This window comes from Amaranthus tricolor, chromosome 1, assembly GCF_026212465.1.
Source record: "Amaranthus tricolor cultivar Red isolate AtriRed21 chromosome 1, ASM2621246v1, whole genome shotgun sequence".
Taxonomy (NCBI): Eukaryota; Viridiplantae; Streptophyta; class Magnoliopsida; order Caryophyllales; family Amaranthaceae; genus Amaranthus; species Amaranthus tricolor.
The window spans coordinates 4,193,084-4,220,239 of NC_080047.1; the positions used below are offsets into that span (position 1 = coordinate 4,193,084).

The 27,156-nt window shown below is 33.9% G+C and overlaps 3 protein-coding genes across 6 annotated transcripts; 1 reads left to right on the forward strand and 2 right to left on the reverse strand.

The window, feature by feature from the left end:
* Nucleotides 1-4,156: 4,156 nt before the first annotated feature.
* LOC130799842 (protein MODIFIED TRANSPORT TO THE VACUOLE 1-like) lies at nucleotides 4,157-10,041 on the reverse strand. The gene is made up of 5 exons (XM_057663100.1): nucleotides 9,337-10,041; nucleotides 7,632-8,378; nucleotides 6,959-7,114; nucleotides 5,237-6,181; nucleotides 4,157-4,508 (listed from the first exon to the last, which is right to left on the reverse strand). The coding sequence occupies exons 1-5, from the start codon at nucleotides 9,541-9,543 to the stop codon at nucleotides 4,467-4,469; spliced, it is 2,097 nt and encodes a 698-aa protein (XP_057519083.1). The 5' UTR covers nucleotides 9,544-10,041; the 3' UTR covers nucleotides 4,157-4,466.
* Nucleotides 10,042-10,945: 904 nt separating this feature from the next.
* On the forward strand, nucleotides 10,946-17,983 carry LOC130799857 (uncharacterized). Of its 4 annotated transcripts, none has more exons than XM_057663133.1 (9): nucleotides 10,946-11,065; nucleotides 11,216-11,362; nucleotides 12,031-12,182; nucleotides 12,812-12,897; nucleotides 12,994-13,118; nucleotides 13,223-13,319; nucleotides 14,565-14,674; nucleotides 16,380-16,454; nucleotides 17,537-17,983. In XM_057663133.1, exons 4-9 carry the CDS (start codon nucleotides 12,828-12,830, stop codon nucleotides 17,585-17,587), a joined length of 528 nt encoding a protein of 175 aa, XP_057519116.1. In that variant the 5' UTR covers nucleotides 10,946-11,065; nucleotides 11,216-11,362; nucleotides 12,031-12,182; nucleotides 12,812-12,827; the 3' UTR covers nucleotides 17,588-17,983. The 4 variants fall into 4 exon arrangements, with proteins under 4 accessions (XP_057519116.1, XP_057519132.1, XP_057519107.1 ...); XM_057663149.1 differs by having other exon boundaries at nucleotides 12,031-12,157; XM_057663124.1 differs by having other exon boundaries at nucleotides 12,031-12,096.
* LOC130799847 (tRNase Z TRZ3, mitochondrial) lies at nucleotides 17,524-26,225 on the reverse strand. The gene is made up of 12 exons (XM_057663112.1): nucleotides 25,600-26,225; nucleotides 23,104-23,193; nucleotides 22,095-22,139; nucleotides 21,868-21,922; nucleotides 21,721-21,764; nucleotides 20,975-21,397; nucleotides 20,634-20,902; nucleotides 20,367-20,514; nucleotides 20,230-20,268; nucleotides 19,588-19,985; nucleotides 18,861-19,497; nucleotides 17,524-18,639 (listed from the first exon to the last, which is right to left on the reverse strand). Exons 1-12 carry the CDS (start codon nucleotides 25,966-25,968, stop codon nucleotides 18,319-18,321), a joined length of 2,838 nt encoding a protein of 945 aa, XP_057519095.1. The 5' UTR covers nucleotides 25,969-26,225; the 3' UTR covers nucleotides 17,524-18,318.
* Between the last annotated feature and the right edge of the window lie 931 nt (nucleotides 26,226-27,156).

Genomic DNA, 27,156 nt, shown 5'->3' on the forward strand with positions numbered 1-27,156 from the left:
GGAGAGTGTTCATTGGGTCATTATGTTTATTTCGGATTAAAGGTTTTTAGTCAATTTAAAATTGCGTGTTGTGTCTATATTGGTTATTGCATAATTGTAAATTCATTTTTAAGTTGGATTAAATTGAATTCGGTTATAAAATCAGGTGAATATTGAGTCATTGAATCTGCTTTAGACACCTCTAGTTTGCGATGCAATGACAAATTTTTTTTAGTAGATTATGTATCAATTTAGTCCATATAACAATAGAGTTTATCAAATTAAATGAATATTATTAAATATCGTTATTTTTTATCGTGTTTTCACTTATTTTTATTTTTTTCTCTTAGTTAGTTTTTCTCTACATCCTCTCTAAAATGAACTCTATCAACTCCAACTCAACAATCAACGTTGAAGTAATAGGATTTAGGATGGTGAATTCAACTTCGAAAATCTTAAGTAAGTAAACATATTTAAGATTTACGTTAAATTTTGTAATTTTAAAAAATTGCCAGAAGTTCAAAATTTCAAAATGTGTGTTTGTTCGTGTATGACTGTTGGATATTAACTTAAACTTGGAGATTGGTCATGAAAGATGAGAGTCATGAAAGATGAGAGTGTATCCTTGTGGTGATACAAGATTCTCTTTGAAAGAATGAAGACATGGATCTCATTCTTCATCAAGAGGACGATCAACTCAATCATTAGTTGGATTTGACTTCAATATCAATTTATTTGGTATGTTCACTTTCCATTTCTTTGATAATGTCAATTAGTTCTAATATTTCTTTGGTATGTTCACTTTTTTCTCGATTGAGGCTATATCGCATATTCTCACTGCTTATGTTTTGTCAATATGTTTTTTATCTAAAATTAAATAGAAAATGTGAAAAGCATTCAAACATAATCTATCTTTTATCTAATTTATTGGTCTAGTTATCATTGAAAAGTAAAAAAATTAATTAACTTTGTCTAAAAAAATTAGGAAAAAATTACCTAGAATAATTCAATCTTTTCATGATTTTCTTATAATAATCTCATCAATTGATTAACCATAAATAATCTTAACTCTGAAGGATATATTCGTAGAGTTGGGATTACCTGAGTGTATTCAGGTAAATACCCCTTAAAGTTGAGATTATTTATAATTAATTAATAGCTAGAATTATTATAGGAAATTCCTATACTTTTTAACCGTAATTAAATAGAAAATGTGTGAAGCATTCAAACATAATCTACCTTTTATCTAATTTATCGGTCTAGTTATGTTGAAAAGTAAAAAAAAATTTATAACTTTGTTAAAATTAAAAACGTATATATTATTATTATTATTATTATTATTATTATTATTATTATTATTATTATATAGTTAGGTAATAAATTATTGATAATCGAATGTTGTCTCAGTAGTAATATATTATATATACCATTCTTTCAATTTAATCTTGAATTCGCTTTTATGCCCAATATTCTCCTTCCGAGTTCCTACTTCCCTAAACCCACCCTATAAAAAAAATATTATACCAAATTATGTGTCAAATTAAATAGGAGTACTCCATACAATCCCATATCAGCTAATTTTATAATTTGTTTCTCAAATACCCTAAAAAAATAGGGATATTGTAGGAGTAAAAAAGAGTATAAGAACATTGACTAATTAATGAAATATTATCCTGTACCAGAAATTGTTACTGCAAAATAAATAAATTATTTTGAGAAAAATCTGAATATAATCTATTTTTAATAAGTGACTTAGCTAGCTTTACCAAATATTATCTCCATCCTAAAATACTTGCAGTTGACTGTGTTGCGTTATGTCAAAAAATATCATTATTAATCTATCAATTGCAAGTATAATAAAATGGAAAAATATTAACTTAATTCTTAGGTATCACTTGGATTTTAAGTAAATATTCAAAAAGATAAAAAATTAAATAATGAAATAAAGGTGAATATACAGAATAGCTTTTGACCATGGAAAACGTGAGAAAATTTAACTTGGTCCCATCTATAAATAAAAGTTCTCGTCATAAGAAATATTAGAATTAATTGACAATGACATCATCAACGAAATGAAAAATGAACTTACCATATAAATTGACCTTAAAATTAAATCCAATTGATGATTGAGCTGATCGTCCTCTTAATGAAGAACAAAATCCATGTCTTCGCTCTCACAATGAGGATCATGTATTATCATAAGAAGACACCCTCACTTTTCATGACCAATTTCCAGGTTTACGACAATATTCAATAACCATACACGGACAACCGCACACCTTGAGATTTTGTGCATCTGGCAATTTTTTAAAAATTATGAAATTTGACGTAAATCTTAAATATCTTTACCTACCTTAAGATTTTCGGAGTTTGAATTCACCATCCATATTACTTTAGTGTGAGTTTGAGTAAATATAATTTATTTTTAAGAAAAGTTGAGAGAAAAAACCAAGAGCAAAAAAATAAAATTAAGTGAGGACGCAAAAGAAAAGATCACGATATTTAATAAAATTAATTTAATTTGATAATTATTGTGGAAAAAAACCTCGGGTCTTATATGTTACTGTTTAGTCCCTAAGCACCTATAATAACATTAGATTACTTTAGTTGCTGCTCCAATTTAAAACTGGAGCATACACACTATTTTTATACTTTCATCGTTCCAAAATACTTGTACCAGACACATTTTTATGCAATCCAATACGTTTGTTTTCCATTAAGTTCTTGTTTTCCATTTGAATGGAAATTTAGGGTTTGTTAGGGTTTTGGTTTATTTTTGAATGAAAAATCAGTTTTTTTTGGGATTTACATTTGGTTTTCGGCATGAAAAAATAGGGATTTTTGTTTATTTTCCGGATGAAAAGCAAGGCTTTTGTTTTATTTTTGAGTGAAAATTTAGGATACAATATTGTCGTTTGGTTCTTGGATGAAATGTCAGGTCAATATGTATTCCTCATCTTAATTGCTTGTTTCTTTAATTTCAAATTTTCAGTATATTTCGGGAGAATTAATGATTTAGGGTTGTGATATTGAAGGTGTTGTCATGAAGTTACGGATGCATCAAAAGAATGAGAAAGATCTCCACAATGGTAGGCATAAAATTGACGTAATTTTTAGGTTTTTGATAGATTAGTTGAAATTTTTGATGAAATGGAATCATACTTACATGGAACGCGGAACGTAGCCACATTCAGCAAGCGGGGAACGTTCGTCTTTAATCACCACGAAGCACGACCCCAATCGCTTAATTTTTGGTAGAAGACCTTTTATACATCATGCATCTTGTACCCAATCGTTTTCGAGTTAATCTAGGTTGCATTTCGTGTTTCTGTTCTCTGTTCCAAACTGAAACAATGAATGTTATTTATGCATTGTAGCCAAAATTCTTTTTTGTGATGTTGATTTGTCTATTTACTTGAAACTATACTTATGAATTTTCATAAAAAGTGTTAGATTAGGTCTACTGATTTTTCAAAAACTAATTGCTTTTGCTTTGATGCTTACTAGGTCTACTTATTTTTTGTTAAATTTAATTTGGGTCTTTAGGTTTTGGAAACAGGTACAATAGCTTATGTAAAATAGTGCAAATTCTTGATAGTATATCGAAGTATATGGATGCTAGAGACGAATTGAAATGAATAACAATCTCTTGGAAAAATTGTAAATTTTGAATTTATTCTGGTTTTTTGAGTATTAAGCTTATCCTCAATAACAAAACAATCTAAAAATCACACCACAAGCTTATCCTAATGCAGTGACCTTATTAACTGATTGATTCAAATCATTTTTCCAAAAGTTGGCGAAATTAAGTTCTACATCAATATATTCAAAAAACCCACTATTTTTTTTTTGTCTAATTTTTATTATTTGAGTCAATACTCCTCATTTATGACTTGAAAGTTGTTTTTGACTTGATATAAAAAGGATAATTATTTTCTAATTAGATAGAAAAATACATGTTATTTTATGGATGGTCCCTCCATCCCTGAGATATTGCACCAATGAGAGTTCCACAACGATTAAGAAATATTTTTACGAATGAATGATATTAAAAGAGAGTTGAATTATGTAGATGAAAATAAAAAATAAGTGTTGAATTATGTAGATGAAAATAAAAAAAAAGTGATGAAAACATTTTCAATATAATAAGAAATGCAGCAATGAAAAATAGACAGACTAAAAATGAAAACGTAATAATCTATTTTGATAAGCTTGCAACAAAACTGTTCATTGATAAAACAAAAACAATAACTGCACAATAGCTCTCATCCTTCCTAATTTTACACATTCTGCACAAAACCATGGGAGCTTTTCCTCCCAAGCTGTAAAGACATGTTCTTATGACTACACGACATAACAGAGAAATCTTGCTCGTATGCGTTCATCTCACTGCAAATTTATTGTGAAAAAATTATCGGTCCCCAATCTATTATAAGAAATTTGATTGCCTGAACACCAGTAAAAATCTTCGCTCTGAATTGACGAAACTAAATCACTCTTTTAGTATCGCGCGCTTGTGCCAAATGATCCTGCCAAAGTATTAAGCAACATGCTGATCAATTTCATACAACAGAAAACACCACATTAACACATCAAAGTTAGGCTTGTAGAAAAAACAGGGCCTAAGGAACTAATCAAATGAGGGGATTCTTTCACCAACTATTGACATTCATACTTGTTCTATTTGGCTAATTCGCTTTTCAAAATCGCGATTTGTTCAATGCTCAAGAATAGCCCAAAATTGACCATGATTCATTTTTCTCGATTCACGATTCAAGATTATATTAGTGAATCATGTAACACTGGTTCTAATGGATGACGGCATTTATCAATGGTGAACCGAAGAACAAGGAGGTCTATTTATACAATATCTTGGTAACTGTCATCATCACATTTATTGTTTCCCAACGTATTCCACATTTTGGCAACCAATTCAACAGCAATGTCTAATGATACTATACAACCCCATTTTAGAAGGACCACTTAATCAATATGACGGAAGAAATCGAGGGTTTACATGGAAAGTCGCATTGCATGATATTTCTTTTGGTTTTCGGCAGTAATGAAGAAATTTCGGTAATGATCATTCCACTCTTATACTCTCCCGTCTCCTAGGTCCACCCATTGCACTTCCCATTTGAGCTCTTTAAAAAAAGTTAAACAAAAACATTTAATGGCTCATTGAGTATGCTTTAAAATAGTGAAAATATATTGACAAAACACACAAGTTACAAAAATGAACGAGAGATTAGATTACCGTGATAAAATCAAATGCTTTCGTATCCTCCTTTGGTGTGTTCATGGTGGCAGTTGAAGTTTGCGCAGGCATGTTTGCATTGAATATATCAGGAATTGGGGAAACACTTCCGCCCAATGTTGCAGCAGCATTACCACCGGAAACGTTATGGGAATTCAAGTTACTTAGCGTCTGAAAATTAGCCATAGCTGCCATAAACTGTTGCGGAGCGAGCAACCCGCCCATCGGAAACATGGGATTTGCATTAGCAGTAGCTGCAGGATAATACTGATTCAACAACATTCCGGGGGGTATATTGTATGGTATAGGACCCATCGGAAACATGGAGTTTGTAGTAGGGGTAGCTTTCTGAGTATCGAATCCACTTAGAACATTGTTCAAGTCTTGAGAACTAGGATTCAAGTTTGAATCCGAGAATATTGATCCGGGTATTGGTGTGGTGTTGGTTTTGTTCTCACTTGTCATTGAACCACTTCCACCGATGGATAAACTAGCCATCGCATTGTTAACATCGTTTGCGTGAATCTCTTGTGTCTGCACAGGTTCTGAGGATCCGAAAATGTCGAAGGGATCAAGAGTGTCACTCCTAGGCACTTCAGCAGAACCAGAGTCTTTTCCAACAGTTGTCATACCAGCAAAGAGGTCATTGCTCGGGTCTTTGTCCTCACTCGTATGAAAAGAGACATCGGCAAAAGGGTCATCCTCATTTCTTAGTTCAGTCTTACTCAAATCATTGTTTGCAGCATCCCCAAATAAATCATCAATTAGGAGAGAGGACGGCAATTGATTGTTTGAAGAAGGTTGGTCATTATGATTGTTTTTGAGATCTTGTCCAAGCAAATCATCATATCCCGTATCTATCAAGTCAGGCATCTCTACTTTCTCAACTTTTGTAGCCTTTTCTGAGGTATATCCATTTTTATCTCCACCCAAAAGACTTAAGACCTGTAATTACAAGAGTTTAATCAAAACTAAGCCTCATCAAAAGTATGTAGCTTCCTATTCACAAATCAACTATCACAGAAATCGTTAATATTCCCCTTGATTCCAACGTGTTTGTTTTAACTAATTTGGCAAATATAATAAAGGAGATGAAGAGGAAAACAACCGGTAACGCTCCCGAGAGTACTCATCGTAAGCATATATCATTCAACAATGGAATAAAACAAAATACATCTCAGGCATTCTCTTAACTAATGACAATCAGCATTCCGCTCACTAGCACTCCGAAAATTGAAGGATACATAAACGCTTCTCTTAATACATGTACGAATATGAAATCAACCAATGGGACTAAAATATCTCTTGTTGCCAATAAAACCTATTTTTCCAAGCATGGTTTCAAGCTAGTTTATAGTGTCACACACCAGAAATTGAAAAAAGACAAACTTTTTCCTATCTTCCGAAATGTAAATATAGCTTAAAAAACCAAAGACTACAAGAATTTCACTTCTAATACCTAACAAGGATTAAGGAAATCGATAAGGCATCATGTCAACATTCTCCTTCAATTTTGAGGAGCTCTTGATAAGGTGAACTAAAATAAGGTTGATGTATATGGAGCTTTACATTGCATACGTGACAAGAACAATGATCTCCTAATATTTTCCAATACTTTTCTAAATTGATGTTAAAAAGACCACAAACTATGATACCATAAATAAACCAAGGCATTGATTTGAGTACAATAAACAGCTTAAAACTTGGAATGTAGATACTTACTCTGTTTGCCTTCTCTCTCAATGAAGATTGAGGAGATTCAGAACATTTGATCACCAGATCTATGCGATCAGCAAAGTACGAAGCTATAATAGAAAAATGCTCATCGTCTTTTTTTCTCAAAATTGCTTCAAGTACACAAACTGCTTTCACTCGAACCTGCCAAAGATAGTAATAACATTTAGAATAAGATCAATACAAAAAATTGAGCCATAATTCTTAACATCCTTCCCATTCACAACTTATTATAATATTCTAGTTGTCTTTTTTTTAATGGAGGAGAAACCTGACAACTGCAAAATTAAATAGGATGAGATTGTGTGGTGCGTACACCCAACTCCAAAAGATCCCGCTTAGATGGGAACCACTTACTGACGTTGAAGTGATGAAAAGTTGTCACATATTTAAAAAATGTACTACTGGAACCCCAGATACAAGCACAGAATCCACAAAAAATTCTCAGCTACTTGATGTTTTATCGAAATAGGACCAGACAGAAACTAGCTCAGCAATTTCTGGATAAGGTCGCATACATTTATGTCCTAGCTGGCAGACTTCTATCCTGTGTTGATTGATTAATCACTCTCGAAATCAAAATTTAGATAGCATGTACAAATTGACTAAATCATCATACAACCTCTACCAACAAGGAAAAGATGCATAAATGATGCACTACCTGCCAATGTGGAGACTGGAGTTTTGATTCAAGTGCTCGGCTCAAAGCCAATGCATCCATCTTAGAGCCCTCCATTAAGAAAGCTTGTAAAGCATCGCGCGTAGGCTGCAGTCGCATGCCACCAGAAGTCACAATGGTCTCTAACAGCCTCTCTTCCCGTGTCTTACTCTCTGTATAACTTGAGTTAGAATCCACACCGGTAGTTTCAGCGGTGACTGTCCTCGAATCTTGTCCCCAAGGTCCAGCAGTTGAATTCCTTGAACTAGAAGAGCTACCCTGGCTACCACCATGATAACCCATCTTTTCATACCTTTCTGAGTCATTTGTCAATGACTTATTTAGTGTTGGACCCCTATAACTTCCGATATCATTCTTTTTGAACGACTGTGAATGCGCTTGAGCCAAGTTACTCAAACCTTGTTTTATGGAGGAACTTCCGATATCAACTACCTCGCTGAGAAATGACTTCTTCTCATCTGGTGGCCTCACAAAATTTGTATTTCCAAAACCTTCCATCCTCTTATGGGTTACCTTGGTTGCAGCAGGCTTGTCGTCATCAGTTGAAAATATAGCTGAAAGAGCATCTTGAGCTGTTTCCCTCACCGCTTTGTTCAAAGCATCACCCTTCAAAGGATCAGGTTGGCCCTTGTAGTGAAGTAGCTGCTTCACAGCCACTGAATTCCTTTGCATTTCTCTTCTGAACTCTGGACCTGACTTCCCGACTGAATACTTAATGACCCTCAAAGCCTATAACAAACAACTAACAGCAGATCAAGAAAAGCAATCTACTACCCAAATTATTCAAGCCTAACTCTACATATCAGCTTGCTTCTAGAATCGAGAATCCCTTCAGAATATATTTGGATAATATTATCGGAAGGAAAGTAAGGGAACGGAACAAAAGAAAAAGGGAGGCTTTTGGTTGAGTTGGTTCCTTGACATGGTATCAGAGCCAATGTGACAAAAGGTCACGGGTTCGAATCTCAACCACCCCTCATTCAAAGTGGAATATTGAGCACCATGTATGAGGAGAACATGTGTTGTATCCACACTTCTAGCCCAAAGGGCTCTCGTGTGAGGGGGCGTGTTAGAGTATATAACATATCCTGGGGCTTCAACCATCAGCTTAAGCTTTTGGTTGAGTTGGTTCCTTGACAGGAGGATTAAGTGTTTTCCTTCCAAATGTTTCTAATATTGGAAGGATTTGTTGACTACAAAATATAAAGCAACTCTTCCATCCAATTCCCTTCCTTTCATTTCTCTACCCTTCTCTTTTGCTATCCAAACATGAAATGTCACTCCTCTATTTTCCTCCCTTCTCTTTTTCTCCATTCCCGCCCATCCAAACAAAGCATCTATGGTAAAAAATGAACACATAATTTTGGACAACAACAAAGATGCCAAGGCCTTATTCCAAAAGACTTGAGTCGGCTACATAAACCAATAGATCAGTCTAATGCTTGTCTATATTTTGGAATTCTTCTAAAATAAAACAAAAGTATGAATAAGAAAAAGCTCTTTGTTTGTCAAGTAATCACCTCAATCTTGATAATGTTCTAAAATGTACGTAAAAACACAAATAATCTAACCTTTTCAATAACAGAAGAAATTTACCACAATTAAAAGGACTATGAACTTGAATCAAAACCCTCATGACTAGATCTAACTCAATAACAACAAACCAATAAAAAAACTTAAAATTTACCTTCTGTTTAACAACAGGGCTCTTATGATCAAGTCTTTTTAACAAAAATTCAGAAACTTCCTTGACAATACCAGCTGGAGAAGATCTTAAAAGCTCACAAATTTCTTCCAATTTGTAAACAGGTGTGACCTTGTCTTCATCAGAAGTGGCTGCATCTATCATCCTAGACCTCCAGTATGACTCCACAGCTCTTCTGCTTGTATCCATCTTTTTCTCCTTTTAATCACACCAAGAAAAGTTCAAAACTTCTAACAATCCAACACAAATTTTGACTAAAACTTGTCAAAATCAAACAACCCACAAGCTAAAATTGCTTGAAATAGACGGAAATTATCTTAATTTTCTGAAAGGTAGTAGTCAAAAATAAGGGTAAAGAAATTAAAAAAAAAACTTTTACGATAGACCCAAATTCAGAAAATGAGAGAATTGAAGGAAAAGGGGATGTGATTTGGGTGATCTCAATTGGAATTCGAACAAAACGAAGATTGAATATGAAGGGGGAAAGTTTGTTTGATTGTTTCTTCCACAATCGGTAACCTAGTGTAGATTGAAAGGTGGGTTTTCTGGGAATCAAAAAGATTAAAAGAAAAATTGGAAAGGGTGAAAGAGGAGAGGTGGTTGACGTTTTAGTTTTTCCCACAACTGAGTTCTTGCAAAATCACCCCACCAGCGATCGGCACTTTCTCTACTCTCTTCTATGTTTTTATCAAAATGTCCAAAATAATCTAAGGGCAAACGGTAAAAAATAAACTAAAATTTAATTCATCCCCTGAAAATAAACTTGTTTATTTTTAAATAAATTCACCTATTCGATATAATTGCTGAAAATAAACTCATTTATAGTTCATTCCTAATTCTGAACTTACAGAGAATTTTTGAAAATTGTTATAAACAATAGGTCAGTTTATTTTTAGCAAATATACTTAATAAATGGGTTTATTTAAAAATAAATAATAGGTAGGTTTATTTTTAGCGTATCAAGTAAAAATTAGTTTATTATTAACAATTTACCCTAATTTCAATTTCCAAATGTTCTAAATAATCCCAATTTCCAATGACATAGAGTTCGTAAGTTATACTTTGTCTGTTCTTTTTTATTCACACTTAAATACATTTTTGCGCAATTCAATGCGTTCCTCTATTGTTTATATTTAGAGTTATAAAAATTTAAAATTTATAAAAATTTAATATTAAGAAACTATACGACGAGATGAATAAAACAAAATCTCACATGACTATATTTTTCTCGCATGACAACCACAATATAAAAAATACTACTCCCTCAGTTCTTTTTTATTTGTCTACTTTAAATTTGTCCACTTTAAGAGAGAGAAATTTCAATTTGATTTTTGAAGTATATACTGAAAATAAATATATTCATGTGAAATCTTGTTAGATTCGTCTTGATGTAAAGTTTTTTAATATATAATGTTTATAATTTTTTATGATGCGTACTTAAAGATATTAAAGCTTAAAATTTACTAAAAAATACGTGTAAAAGATAAAGTGGACAAATAAAAAGAAACAGTATTAAAAAATAAATAGTGAAAAATTTAGTTTTGGTGCAAAGTAAATAAAACAGAGAAATTACTTTTACCCTCGAAAAATCGGTACTTGTTATGGCTAAAATAAAAACGTCCAATCTGGCAACACCAGTCACCAACACAGCCAGCCAACTCGGGGACGAATAGAATCCAGACTGTAGTTCACCGATCGCCCATCTTTTCTGGTATGTACTCTCTCAAATCTCAATCATATATTCTTAGATCTGAATTCTGTGCCTAATTTCTTCTTTTCACTGTTTTTATGTTTTACAATCTCAATTGTAATTCTTTCTAATGTTTAATTGGTTCGATATCTCCAATAACCATTTCAACAGACATCACAGCGTGCCAAAAACTCAGACTGAAACCGGGCCAATTACTGGTCCAACTTGCTGACGCCTGACCTCGACCACCGAACCTACGCCCTCCGCCATCGGCTTCTAATTTTGCGTTCTGCCTTCAGTCTTCCCCACTACTTGCTGGTAGTTGTTTCAACATTCAATTTGTTTTTTTACTTTTTTAATTCAATCTCTATTTGTGGGTAATTGTTTGATTAAATCTCTCCTTGTTTAATAACTGTAGGTATTTGTTTGATATTTGATTCAATTTGCGTTCTGCCTTCAATTTGTTTTTGTGGATAAATGATAATGGTTTGATTCATAAATTTGGAATAATTTGTGGGTAATTGTTTGATTCTGGAACTTGACAATTGTTTCCTTCAATCTCTTCTTGAGTTTCAAATATGGAACTCAAATATGGAACTCGAGCCGAAAGACTCTTAGACTTGCACTCTCTTTTATGGGTATGAGTTGCCGGCTTCCTTCCCTCTCCAGACCCTTTCCAATGAACGGGATACAATGGGTATGATGATGATGACGTAAGGTTTATTTTTTTCAAAGTAATGAGGTTTTTTTTTAAATAATGAAACTTATTATTGATGATTTGAACATGTAACTTTCTTGACTGAATTAATGTTGAAATTGGTCATATGTCTAATTTATTTATTACTTCATGTATAAATTATTATATGATTACAAATATTGCAAATTGCTGTAGTTTGCATCACAAGAGTTTGTTTATCACAGACATTGGTCTTTTTCTTAATTATTTCTCTTTGGCACTTATCTTTTTCCTTGTTTGAGCTGAGCAGAGTTATTCCATGTCATGGATGTCCCCGTTGCTTGTAAAGGAAGGTTGAAATAAGCTTTGCAGAAGTGTGAGTTCTCTATGCAATTGAGTGTTCCATGAGTGCAGTTGAAAGAGAGAAATGTGATTTTGTGAGGACACATCCCCCTCCTCCAGGTTTCAATTTGTACAGTTTGAGTCAAGTTTTAGTTTGTGACATTTACATGACTTTTCTTGATGTTGTGGATAAATTACACACTTCACAATAGATCAAACTCATTAAAAACTTGAACATTTTGGCCATTAACCCTCTTCCGGTAGTGAGCAATACTTATTTGCTTGCCAAAAATAATAGGAGTTAAAACTTTGAAATAAGTCGAATGAACCGATTGTGATGGAATAGCAATATCCATTGTCAATATTAGCAAGCACTGATTCTTAGTGTGAGTTTAATCTTCTTGATTACCATCTTAATCATGATAGCTCTTTATCCGTCACTGCTTATTATGTTGGTGCCCATTTCCCCGCATTGCTGTTTTTGCCCCTGCTTATAAGTTCTTCTTCAGATTTGTTTACACTGTATTCACATCATTAACTAAATGGGGCATAGTTGTCAATCGACGAACTTTTAGACCCTGAAATTTATTTTTTTGCCCTGTTGATGATCAAGTTTCTTATACAATTGAAGTGCTACAACAAATACATTCACTAATAAATTAGTGAACAATGTTTGATTTTTTCTGAATTTGATTGCTTAAGCCAAGGAAAGAAAGCTTTAATTTTTTGACCAAATTTTTTTGTCATAGTTTGCTAAGGAATAAAATGGGTAATGCTCCATCGACGCTTACCCAATATGATATTGAAGAAGTCCAAGAGCATTGCAATAAATTATGTGAGGATTTCCTTTCCGTTTTGGCGGTTTTTCTAGAATGCTAATTTTGTAAGAAATCAAATTGAAAAATGTTGTATGTTAAATGTTTGTTTGCAGTTAGCCAGCAAGAGATAGTCTCTTTGTATCAAAGGTTTTGTCAACTTGATCGGAGTGCCAATGGTTTTATTTCAGCTGATGAGTTTATGGCTGTGCCAGAGTTTGCAATGAATCCCTTAGCTCAGGTATTGAACTTATATTTTATTTTATTTCCGTACTTATGTTTTCAGCTTTGTAAACTTTCTACAGATAACAAGTATTTATGATATTGTGGTGTGACTATGTTCAGAGGTTGCTGAAAATGGTGGATGGTTTAAATTTTAAGGATTTTGTTGCGTTCTTATCTGCATTTAGTGCCAAAGCAAGCATTGAGCACAAAGCTGGACGTAAGTATCCATGTTCTGCGTTTCTCCTAGGATCTACTTATAACATTATTGCAGTAGTTTATAGCAATAACATTTCTTTGCAGCTGTGATGAAGTGCTGGTCTTTCATATTATGGCTAATCGCTATTTAAACAGCTTTATAGTTTAGAATACTCCTAATATACTCTACATTTCTTATATATTTTTCTTTTATATTAAACTTTACTTTTGGCTTGAATATTGAATTGTTGATTTATATATTGATATGTTATCTTATTAGGCGATGGATTTTATTTTTCTTTTTCTTTTTTGGCCAATTATTTTATAGGATCATTTTAGTTAATACTGATGTTTTTTTGGTTTTATTTAGACATCAAAGGGGTGTTAATATGTAATATGATTCTACAAAAGGAGTGCTAAGATGAAACTTCTCATGTCCTCGAGCTACAAGATAGAATTATTAGTTATCTACAAATAAAAAACAATTACTGTTACCTAGCATCGCTGATTCTTATAGGTTTCGTCAATCATAGTCACTCGTGTGGATTCACTCATATTGCAATTTTCTGGATTATTTTGAAATTTTATTTGATTTTTGCGTCTCGTGTGCTGTGTATGCCTCCTATTTTCCTCTGGACTTGAACAAGCGTAATGGGTACACAGTGCGCTTCTAGGAGCGCTTTTTGAAACCAAGCCCTTATCTCCATTTTTTTTTTGGCTGAGAGATAGTTGATTGCACAGAGTTGAACTTCCAGAAGTGTTCAGCGGTATGTTTACCTTTTAAAATGTTGCTTGGAGCAATCATGAAGTTCTAAAGTATGATTTATGTTGGAAGCCATTATGGATGAATGTATAACATATTTCCTATGTTGCTGTTTCTTTAGCTCCTGTGCAAATTTTCAAACATGAGTGTTATAAGAAAAGGAATTAAATAGAACTTTTTTCATTTCACATTTCTGGGTAAGTTCTGAAAATTTAGTTTGTTGCTAGATGTACATTTGACTTTATAGTTTTTCAGTTACAAATACAATTTGAAGTCATTGGTCAATTAATTAGTTGTCGAAATTCACAACTCAACGGGTGATTATCTTGTATATTATCTCTCTTGTTTTGACCCCTATTATATATGCTGAAGTAGGAATGATGTTCCACTATCTTTGTTACATACATTGATTTTTCAGCATGATTCATATTTATTTACACATGTTGAAGCTTCAAGTTTCCTGTAAGTGACTATAAGAAACTAATTTTCTTCTCCCTGGTGCAGTTATTTTCAAGGTTTATGATTCGGATGGCAATGGAAAAGTGACTTTTACTGACATATTAGAAGTGCTAAGTGACATGACAGGGTCATTCATGTCTAATGAGCAAAGACAGGTATGCACAGCTTTACTACCAAATCCATATATACTTTTTGTACCTGTAGTATGTGGCAGCGTCCAAATTTATGGGACACTAAACTCGAGCAGCTTCAGTGAAGACATGTTTGCTTAGGCATCCTAATTTGTCTTTCTGCTTTATTCTGTTTTTGTTACTTCTGTCTCACAAAATAAACGATTTAAAGCTAGTCAAAAGACCCATGCTAAGAATATTAATAAATGTACTTTCATTGTTGAATGGCATTAGTAAGCAAATGCACATAGGATAAGGGATAATCTTGGGAAGCAGTTCAGGAAAACCAAAGACAAATACGTTGTCATTGTGGGATGGACATAATAGTTCATGGAAAAATCTTTTTGCAAATGAGCTATTAAAATTCTAGAGCTTTAGCATGGTGAATGTTGATGAAAATTTTATTTTTTACTTTCTTCGTCTCAAACTCTCAAAGTTGTCGATACATAAGGGCTACTCTAAAATTCATTCATACGTAAAGGTTCTGACTTAAATTTTTGTTTTTGGGGTTGATTAAGGTGGAACAATGCAAATGGATTAAATTAAATGTTATTTAATTAAATGGATAGCATAATGCATTAAAGTAGGGTTGGATTGAGTAAAACGCGTTACTCATATAAACTAGTAAAGACTTTTTATATGAAAGGAAATGTAGCAACCAAATTAGGACAAACCAAAAATGACCATGTAGTAACTTAATTTGGAACGGAAAGGATTTACTAAACCTTTTATTTGAATGGAAAGGCCTGAGTTGCTTCTTTACAAGTTACGGGCTTACGGCAGATTAGTAGGTGATACTTTCTAGTGCCATTTGAATTGGTATTAGATTGTATGACAGTGACTCCTTAAATTCTATTGAAATATAAAAGAAAATGTCATTGGTCTGTTGACCATTTATTTTTAGTAACAATTTTGTTGGTTTTCCTAAGCTGTGGCTTTTGATACACATAGTATCTCTCAATTTTTCAGAGGCGATATCCATCAAATTTATCCTTTGAAGTATAAACTGCACTTTTTTATTTTGTTCTATCCAGTTAGTAGTCTCAAAACATGGTGCCCTCTGTCACATTCTTTCACGTTTTGTTTAAACTTAACTGTGTTTCTTTACATCTCTTTCATTTCAAGTTGCTTTACATTTTGGCGTTTAGCTCAACTCTTCATGACAAAATATACTGTTAAAGAGATATTTCTGCTTCAGATTGCTGACTGGGGTGCTACTCCTGCCTAATATATGTCTATTGTTGCTTTATATTATAGAATTATACTTCCCATGTTATCATCCTGATGTCTTTCACTCTATGGATTGTAGTGTCATTTTCCACTTCCATCTAATCTAAGCAAAGTGCACAATTGGTCTCCGTGGTAGTACTTGTTTTGTAATGCTCACTGTGGTATCAATTATATTTTTGTCTAAGGATTTTTACAAGTAATGCTGCAGGATTATTGCATCAAATGTGGGCTGCCTTTGGATAAACTGTGAACTTTTTAAACTGTAATAATCTTTACAAAATGAAATTGACTCTATTATATGCTGCAATGCTGCCACTTGTCACACTATTGTTACTTATTTGATTATAACATGAAATGACTAATGATGTCGGCGATTCCAAGGGTGAATTCCAATGCTCTACTTGTGTACGTAAATTACAAACTTCATTTCTGTTTCTGAGGTCTTGTTTCTGTGTCATAGGCAGTCTTGACGCAGTTGTTGGAGGAGGCTGGCTACGCAAGGGAGTCATATTTGCTTTTGGATGATTTTATAAAGGTATACTATAAAGATTATTAATTATACCTTGATTAACATTATCTTATAAAATCAATTCCGATGATAATTCACATATATTTTCCTTTATTCCTTCATATGTATTGTCATACGCGTTTCGGCTTTCTTGACACATGACCAAACCCATGAAAATGGTTTTCTTTCATTTTGTCTTCAATATCTATGACTCTCAAACCCTTTTTTATCTCTTCATTTTTCTAACGCTATCCTTACTTATCCATCTTAACATATACATCTCTCCACCTTACATTATGCAGAAAAACTTCTAGAGTGTTGTGCTGTTTGACTGAATGTTACTATGTGTTAGTTTAGGACCTAAGTCAAGGAGCTCATTTCAGGATAAGTTTGACTAGTGAACAAAGTTTGCTAGTTTGCAAATAAAAAGAAGTTTGATTGTTTTAACCCAATTAGCTAGGAATGTCTTGTATTCTAGTTGGAATTTGAGTTAGAGGAAACTGGAAGTTGTAGGTAATTTGGGAAAAGTTAAGATTTGGATCTTACTACCTAACTTCATAACTAGTTCAGGAGGCCATTTGCTGAAGGTTCAGTTATGGACTTGCCCAGTTTATTGCATCTATCTCTAGAAGCTGAAGTGCTGAACTGTTTGGTTGTCTCTAATGGTCTGTATGAATAAGCAAATATACACTTTGTTTGGATTGTGCGATTTGGAGGGGAAAGAAGGGGAGGAATTCAGAGGGATATAATTTCCTTTGTTTAGATACCAATTTTGGAGGGGAGAGTTTAATTTGAAGGGATTAAATCCCTTAATTTTGTTAATAAACCAAATCTCTTAAGAGTGGGCAAATTTGGAAGGACAATGCTATTTCTCTTCCTCTCCCTTCCTTTTCCTTCTACACAAACAAGGGATACTTTTCCTATTATTTCCTCCCCTCCCTTTCTAGCTCTATGTTCCTCTTCGGCCTTCCCTTCTGTTCCTTTCATTTCCCTCCTAAACTGTTGTCCAAACAAAGTTTTGCTAGCATTCTGCTGGATTTTATCACTTTTCTTCTTTGCCTTGTGCTGTTTTATATATGGTCAAATTAATGGTTTCTGACTATTCACAGATTTTCGCAAATTCTGAACTAAAAATGGAGGTAGAGGTCCCTGTAGACTAAGCAACTTCACGAAGAAAAATATTTAAAATTTCATCATCAGAATTAGACGTTGCTGGAATATATTTTGTGGAGCAATTGCGACAATAGATGGATGCGGACACTTTGTTGTGCGTCTTTAAAATCAATCTTTGCGTCTGATCAGTTGCACTGGACGTATATTTCTGGCTCTGTTTTCTTATTTTATTTGTGCAATGAGGAGCTGCTAGATTCTGTCTGTTACTCTATGATTGTATAGCATCTATTGATGCCTTTGGGTTGTATTTTGAGGGCATACACTGGGTTGGATAGATAGGTTTTTGAACATCCAATGTGTCTTTATACATACACTTGCTCCCCTTTATTCGACTAGTCGGAGACGATTTAATTCTGATGAATGCATATGTATTACCGCTCTAATAACTTCGATGTTTTAAAAATCGAATATGCATTAAAACTTAAACCATGCCTTTCTTGTGGTGCCCGATTGATGCTGGAAATCCAGAACCACTCGGGCATGGGTTGCAAGTACTCAAAAAAAATCGTAAAAAATGGTGTTGTAAATTAACCACCATTTCAGTAAAGAATAAATAAAGATCTATAAAATAATGTCTCACGTCAAACGTAAAGCTGTACATGTAGGGAAACATTTACAAGCTACGAACCGAGCTTAAGCAAGTAAACCTGGCTTCTATTCTCATCACTCGGATTTCCATCCGAATTATCAAAAATATCAATGAAAGAAAAGAATGCGACTATGAAGCTGCACTACATGCTTCCTGAAGAACATCATCAGATTCATCAATGCCCATTTCGGTTTTGAAAAGAAGTTTTAGGTGAGGTAGAACCTTCGGAAGGACAGGTAAATCTGCCATATTGATGCTCATCATGTCGAAACCTATACACGTATTATGCATGTGTACGTCTTCAAAGACTGGAATTTTTGGGTACCGTTGGCTGAAGTGTGTAAGAATGATTCGATATACACCAGCTGCTTCACCTACTTCAATGGCTTCTTTTGTGGTGCTATGGTTTCTAGCCACCGCCTCATCGGACATTGCATCCTCAAAGGTTGCCTGCATATACCAAACTTAATAAATAGGATCGGTAACATGAACCAAAATAATTCAACGCGAGAGATCATTGCTAAAACAGATTCAAAAACCAATTTCCAAGGGATCAGCCACACAATACAGGATGCATTTGCTATCTATATGATGGACAGAATCAAGCAGATCATCGGGCAAATGAATAATAAGATAATCACAGACAAACAACAATTTGATCGATAATTTACCTCATGTATTAGGACAGTTGCACCACGAGATGCTTCTATGAGCTCCTGACAGGGTCTTGTGTCCCCCGAGTACACTATCTTCCACCCCGGTATCGTTTCACCAGCACCATTGATCCGGTCACCTGCCTTTATGGCAACGCCGTACGCTTGTGGGCAATGCACGACAGGGAAACTAAATAAATTCTCTAACCCAGCATCTTCTAGCACTCTCTTCAAGTGAACCAGTCTTTCCAAAGATGCAGCATTTCCAACTGGGCTACTAGGTCTCTTCCAATAGCTTTGCATAGGGCTTCCTTTAACAAATAACGTCGAATCGACATTACTTCCAGATATATTAGGAAACGATGAGTCCTTATTTGAATCAACAGAAGCCTCAAAAGCATCCCAAGAGGCTTTAGTTGTATGCCTGCAATCTAGAAACTGCATATCTAGATCTTCAAGTCTCTGGTATGCATTTAGAAATCTCATCAGCTGGCCAGGGCCCACAACTAACAAAGGTTCATGAGGAACCCCTTTAAGTAAATCACGACGTAGAGCAAGAATTCTTGCTAGACCAGTATGATGATCAGCATGAATATGAGAAATCCATATACACTTTAAATTTCTCACAGCATTTTCAGCGCCTTCTAAGCCAAATCTGCTAGCGGGAGAGATATGTATCAGATAAGAAAAATAATAGGATTTACGTTTCACGGAGATAGCGGACTATAAAATAAAAATACATCACCTTCTCTTCAATTGACCTAACGAGCCTTCGCCGCAATCAAGAAGCATGCTTCCTTTAGCGAAAAGATTGATGTAAATAGAGGTTACATTACGGTACTTAGAGGGCTGGGATGATCCCGTACCCAAAAGGACAATTTCCATAACTTCCCGGGTTATATTTTGCAAACAACTAGGCAGACCAAGCTCATCGAACCATGGCTCTTCAATAACAGAGTTATTCTGTGAATGCATTATTCCATTAGCATTCACAGGAAAATCCCACAACTTACTAACTTGTCGCACTGCATCTTCGATTTCTGGAACTTCTGCGCGTAACTCATCCAAGATTTGAGACGAACCAGTAGAAGCAGGGATGGAAGATCTGTCTAAACCGAGGTTTGCATATGGACGCAAATTGAACTGTAAACAACATAAAAAGACGGCTATTATTCCACATGCAAAAAATGTCATCAATTAGATACATCACACACAACATACAAACCACAAGTTCTGTTAGCAGTTAGATGTATCTGGAGTCCTAAAAACAGTTGTGATCAGCTTCTGTGGCTGAATACCGAATAGCAATAAGGGTTTTCAGAAGAAAGGATAACGGAAACAGAATATAACGAGTCGTCCTCTAAGCTAGTCAATGTCCCAGCCATACCTTAAGAAGATTCTCGGCGGAGATAGTGGCTTGAGATCCCTGCGACAAAGAAAAGCCAGTTAGTCTTACATTAATAGTCCATCACATTGAGATAAAGAGCAACTGAGGTACATAGTCTTGGAGAAGGAAATACAAACCATAGTTGCAGAATTTGAGGTCAATGACAAATTGTCTGTGCTATTAAGAGACCAAAACCCTGGAGCAGGGAAGAACAGAGGACACAAGTAATTCAATCTTGCAGCAATTCTAGCACTTGATTGTAGAATAGGAATTTCAGCATTTTTCCTGCAGACAAGAACATCAATTTCCTAATCAATTGAAAGCTTTCCTTCAATGTCTTTTATAGCAAATCTAGAAGGAAACAGACCATATACAAGAATGACTAAGGATAAATTTTGACTCACCGTTCATGTCCAGCCATGATATGCTGGGCATCACCAAATCTCTTCATCCATTTTTGGTAATCTAAACTACAAGTGATGGATGATGGACTTAAATGAATTACACAATTAACTGCCTTGGCATTATCAGAGGGATTGCCAGAAAAATCCATGTAAAATTTATTTAGAGAATCCATGGACAATAAATTTTGTAAATGAGAGGTAGTAGGACAATCAATGAGAAGCACAATAGGTCCAGGAATAGAAGGATCCATAACATCACTAGGATGTACCTGCAAAAGAATGAATGTGTAAGAGGCAATATATAAAGCAAGTAAATGGAAATATCGAGTTAAAAGCTTTACCATGATGTCAAGAAAATCTGATTTGACCGATTTGCCATGCTGCAGTTCACGATATTTAGGCCCGGCTTTCAGTCCAAGGGCCTTAGCTTTCTCCGGATCAAATTTCCCTTGAATTTCAGGTAACTCACAAACATAAATGACAGACAGATCTCCAGGTTTTATGATCACTCCTGATTCATCACTAGCACTACGCGATGATGGCTCATTATTCTCGCTCGGTCTCAAGAGAATGGCTGATATTTTAACGACTTCGTCATCAATGAGGTTAATGGGCTCTGAAAGTTTTGTAAGATCAGGTATAGCTATCTCATCAAGGTCCTGTGACGGACCGAAGCTACGGGTGTGGACCATGGCAGCATTTGGAATAAAAGCCTTCATTGCGGCAACCAAATACTTGAGGTCTGAAGGTCCCCACATGTTGACCTGACACAAACCCAAAACATCCAATAAACTTAAAATGGGGAATATTGTATAGATCAAGCAACTAGCCAACTAAAAAAATTATCAAAAACTCGCTTACTGAATAATGTAGGAATTGACCCTTTATACAAGATAAAGAGTAAAACGCTAACATATACCCTGATAAAAACCCAACATAGTCCTTGAAGTTTCCTAATAGAATCAGAAATTTTAAAGCAAAAGCACAATAAACTTTGAATTGAAAATAAAGGCTTTCTCGGAAATATAAAATATAAGTTACAACTTCATATCAACAGAAACAATTTACATGCAGATATGATACTTACACACATTCCTTCCTCCCCAATTCCAGCTAGTGTCAACAAAAGACCTGCATACATAACAGAAAAATTCTTCTTATGATTGTTTTAAGCATCCAAGAAACAGCATAGATTGTAATTCATGCATCAAGAACTAGGAGTACAAGCAGACACCTGGAAGCCCCCCAGCAGTTTCTGAGCAGACTCGAGAAAGAAATATGTGATCTATCTGAGAAAACATGCAGTGTCAGCACAAGCATTAAGTGAGGAGTTACATTCTTTGACTATGATGAAAAAGGTAATAGCCAATTTAAAACTCAGTATCCGAACACTAAACAAAGCAGTTCTATGACTATAGTGAGCCAAGAAATGAATAGAAGTGATTTGGTTGATAAGTGTACCTTTGACAGCTTAATCTTATGCTCAGTGCAAAACCGCTGCAAACCCTGATACCATACAGTAGTTCAATAAGTGAAAATTCCCACCTCTAAAAAAAGTTAATACCTTTAACCTGGAGTAATATGTATCTCAATGATTTAACCGCAATAAATCCACGTGACCAAAACGGCAACACCCCATTCCCCAGGGAAAAAAAAAAAAGAAAAAGAACAAGCTCACAGCATCTGTTAAAATATTCAGTCATACACATTATACTTGGTTTTAGATGAAAAATCTGCAATCCCCATTTACGTCATATACAATGATATTAGCAATGGAATCTATTGAACCAACAGCTTATCGCTTAATAAGTTAATACTTTGTAACTATTTCAAATCCCATCCCTTATTTCAAGTGAATAAACTCTACATATGCATGATGCAATCAGTTGTCGAGAGTCGCAAATAAAAAACATAAGGGCATCTGCCTTCCATATCCTAATTTTTACAGAACTAAAATGACAAATTGATCACAATGACAAATCAGAGGGTGTTGATACTATGGAGCACTAAAAAGAACACTTCATCCATTAATAGCTGTTGGTCAAGAAGATTCATGTACTCTGCAGTTTGTCAATCAGCAAAAGCGTGCTGCTGTCTACTGGAAAACTCAATTATTTTGTATGAGCCAAATACAAATTCCAAAGAAGTAAGCAACTGCATCAATCACAAATATTTTTGTGTGTCTTATCTTCGGATTTGTAGTTTCAGCGCACATATTAAGAAATTTCAGAACCCACCTGTTATAAGCATTGCACTTTTGTTGGCTCAAATGAATGTCAAGCATTTTTACGGCCATATCCAAAGGTCAAGGATCGAACAAAAGTACTTAAGATGAAATAAATAGTTGAGGTAATTCCAAAAAAGTACTGTAGATTGAAATTTGCAATTCATGAAAAAACTGCAGAAGTCGTTTAATTTAATATTCTACTAATAACAATGAAAATACAAAACTACAAAATTATGTTAGTACCTCTCCAGCATTGAAAATGAACCTTTGCTTGTCAAAGAAAAGTAAGACCGAAGGAGATGTATCTTGAGTATCCATTCCAGTTCCCAAAATCTACAAAATAACATAACCAATCGTTAGAAACTCTATTAATTTGCATTACACATTCAAACCCATTAAAAACCTTAAATATGGGCTAATTATTTATTCATATCACGTATAAATGAACACCACATTAATCAGGCAATGGTCACCATACAAAAAAGAAAAAAGAAAAATCTTCTAGGTAAAACTTCATCACAAAAAAAAAATTAAGACATAGGTGTAGACGTGTAGTAATGTTTTTTAAGGATAAGGATAAGTACATTCTAGTTCAGAATGAGAACATCAAGGATCGATAGAGAGAGAATTTTAATAAGCTATTCATGGAGAACAAAGAAATATTGTATGGGACACAACAATCACCCCCTTAGATGAAAATAGAGAATTTATGCGAATAATTAATTTTAAAAAAAATGAATATGGATGGGGCTTGAATAAAATGAAGCTAAAGAGAGCAGTTGGGCCATATGGTATGCTTATTGAGATATAGAGATGCCTTGGGATGATTGGGGTGACTCGGTTGACTAATTTATACAACAAGATTTGGAGGACGAACGTACTCTAGTGCTTATTTACAAGAACAAAAAAGATGTCCAAAATTGCTCTAACTATCGAGTAATAAAACTCATGAACCATACTATGAAGTTATGGGAAAGAGCGATAGCAATACATATGAGAAGGTGCACCTCCATATCAGAGAACCAATTTCGATTTATTTCAGAGAGATCTACAATGGAAGCAATTTATCTTATTAAACAAATAGTGGAGTACTATAGGGCGAGATTAAGAGACTTGTACATGATTTTTATTGACTTGAAAAGACATACGACAAGATATCAAGAGAAGTACTTTGGTGGGTATTGACAAACAACGGCATTTTCAAGAAATACATTAATATAGTATAAGATATGTATCGAGAGTGAAGACAAATATTAAAAAATGTGGAGGGGAAACATAGAAATCTCTGGTCACAATTGACTTTCATCAAGCCTCAGCCCTAAGCCTCTATTTTTTCACATCGATCCTAGATAAATAAGACAATTGATACAAGGAGACGTGCCTTAGAGCATGTTGTTTGTTAGTGACATTGTTTTGGTAGATGAGACCAGAGAGGGGATAAAAGCCAAATTAGAACGATTGAAACAAGAGTTAGAGTCATGAAGTTTCAAATAAAGTCGGAGAAAGACAGAGTAAATATAGTGTAATTTTAGCACAAACGAGATAAATAGAGGCACTATAAAGCTTGAAGAGAAATAAATAGCTTCAATTGAAACTCGTAGAATTAAGTGTGGGTCGCAAAAATAGAAAACGGCTACTAAAATATTATGTGATCAAGGAGTGCCCCTTAGAGTTAAAATGCAAGTTTTATTGAACTATCATTAAATCGGAGCCACTATATGGATCAGAATGCTGGGCTTTTAGAAAGGATCATAGTTAGAAGATGGAAGTAGCAAAAATTTGAATGTTTTGATGGATGAGTGTGCACACCTTAAAAGGTACAATTAAAAACAAAGATATAAGGGTTTAGGAGTTGCAAATATTAAGTGAAACATAAAGATAATGAGAATCTTTCAAGATGGTTTGCGCATATATAAAGACGGGTTGTTAACGAATTGGTAAGATAAATAAGAAGTTGGAGCTCGAGAGGCTTGAAAAAAGACCGAAGATGAGTTAGAGGACAAGAATGGAAAATGATATAAAATGTATAAACTTACAAATTGAGATGGAAGAAAATCAAAGAATGAAGAAGAAAATTTCATATGGACGACCAACAAAATTAATAGATTAGTTCATGTGGCTCATCCTAATCTCTTGGGGTTAAGATTGTTGCATTGTTGTTGTATATACATATACATTCTACTCACCACCTCTATTCATTCCTATCCATTGTCATATCACATATGCTCATTTAAATCCCAATTCTTCACGATGTTCATAACTACTATTATTATCTAGAGGCCTACCAGTTACTCTTCTATGTTCCTCAAAGTTCCACCCTTTTTTTTCTATTGGTGCAATTTTTTCATAGTGAATACAAGGTCAAGTTTGTATACATACGAACCTCAAAAATCCAATACAAAAATATGAAGATACAAAATTAACATAAAAATATAAAAACTATAATGTATTATGAGCTCGATACCCTAACATGTGGGCGCAAGAGGGCACCTTAGTCCGCTCCAGCATGTACCCCATTTAGACGGATAAATATGGTGAATTGTATCCCATAAGTAACAGTGCAACATTTATTTACAGTACACCCTATATTTATATAATTGCTCAATAATATAACATCATAAAAAAATCCCAATACCCGTATGAAACCATTCAAATTCCAGGATACAAAGAAACCTAAAAAGTATAATCGACAAAACCCAAAAAAAAAAAAAAAAAATCAAAGGCGAAAACTTTCCATACCTGAACATAACAAATAGTATTAACAGGATTAAGCTTTCTAACTTTCCGTTGAAGATTCTTAGGTTTATCAGCCTTATCTTTACCTTCAGCCCTTCTTTTATTGAATCCAGTAGAATCAATTTCCGCCATTTTAGGACCCTTTTCTGATTTATTTTTCTCTGATAAAGAACTATTATTCCTGGGTTTAACCTTAAGAGATTTAGCAGGGGAAGAAGGTAAATTTCTTTGATTTTTAGGTAGAGATGAGAAGACAGTGAAGAAAGAGAAAGGTCTGAGGGTTTGAATGTTTAAGGGTTTGATTAAGGAAGGAGAGAAGATTAGAGGAGAATGGTTAATTAGGAGGCGGCAATTTGATAGTTGAGAAATCATTTGTACTTGTTTTTATTTTCAAAGGGTTTAAGACTTTACAAGTTCATGCTCTTTCAACTTCGTTCTTCATGGAATATTGGAAGGTGTCGGGAGTCATGAGTCATGACTCGAGTAAATGTACTTTTCCGTTCTTAAAAACGCCATTTGGGTTGTCTTGTGATTTGTGACTATGGAAACGAATTGAATGAAGAATGACTTGATGTTTATTGGATATATTGCGTATGATGATAATAGAATTGTTTGAAATTGATATCAAGAATACTCACTGACTCACTATAAAGTAGGTCTAAATATCAATCGTTTTTGTAATAATAAATCTAACTTGACATTAATTAATTGTACTTGTAGTGTTATTATGTGTCTCCATTGATAACTTAATACTTTCTTCAAATTAATTTTGTTCACTTTAAAATAAAGAAATTTAAATTAGATTTTTAAAATATATATTGACGATAAAATATGTTCATATGAGATCTTGTTAGATTTATAAAGTTTTTTAATATATAATTTTTATAATTTTTTATGATGCGTATTTAGAGATATTAAAATTTAAAATTTGTTAAAAAATACTTGCAAAAGGTAAAGTGGATAAATAAAAAGAAACATAGTGAGTATATTTTTTTTACTAATATTACTAATTTTGGAGATAATTCTTCATGTCAATTGAGGGGGGATTTTGAAGGTTATAGTGTTTCAAAATAAAAAATGGAATTATTTAGGTCAATTGAGGGAGGATTTTAGAGTCCATTTGCTAAAAATTCTACAGTTAAACATGTTTGGTGGGGATTAATATTAAAATGGATGACCTCATAGAAAGTTTTTTCGTGTGCGTATAAGTGAGATCAACTTGCGCTGAAAGGACTTGTGTTGGTCTTTGGGGCAATCTATAGCCTCCATAGATAGTTACTGTCGGTCAATGGGGTCGGGTGTTATAATTTTTTTTTTCTTTACAAGGTAATAAGTAGGCATTTAAAATTCTTATAGTATGTGTTTTACTGCATTAAAGTAAGAGTTTTCAGTCTTTTCATTTTGCAACATAATAAGTAGGCATTTTAGTATGCGTTTTTAGTATTTTTATTTTGCAAAATAATAAGTAGACATTTTAATTACTTATAGTAGGTATTTTACTATGCGTTTTCAATTTATTAATTTTACAAGATAATAGGTAGGCATTTAAACTACTTATAT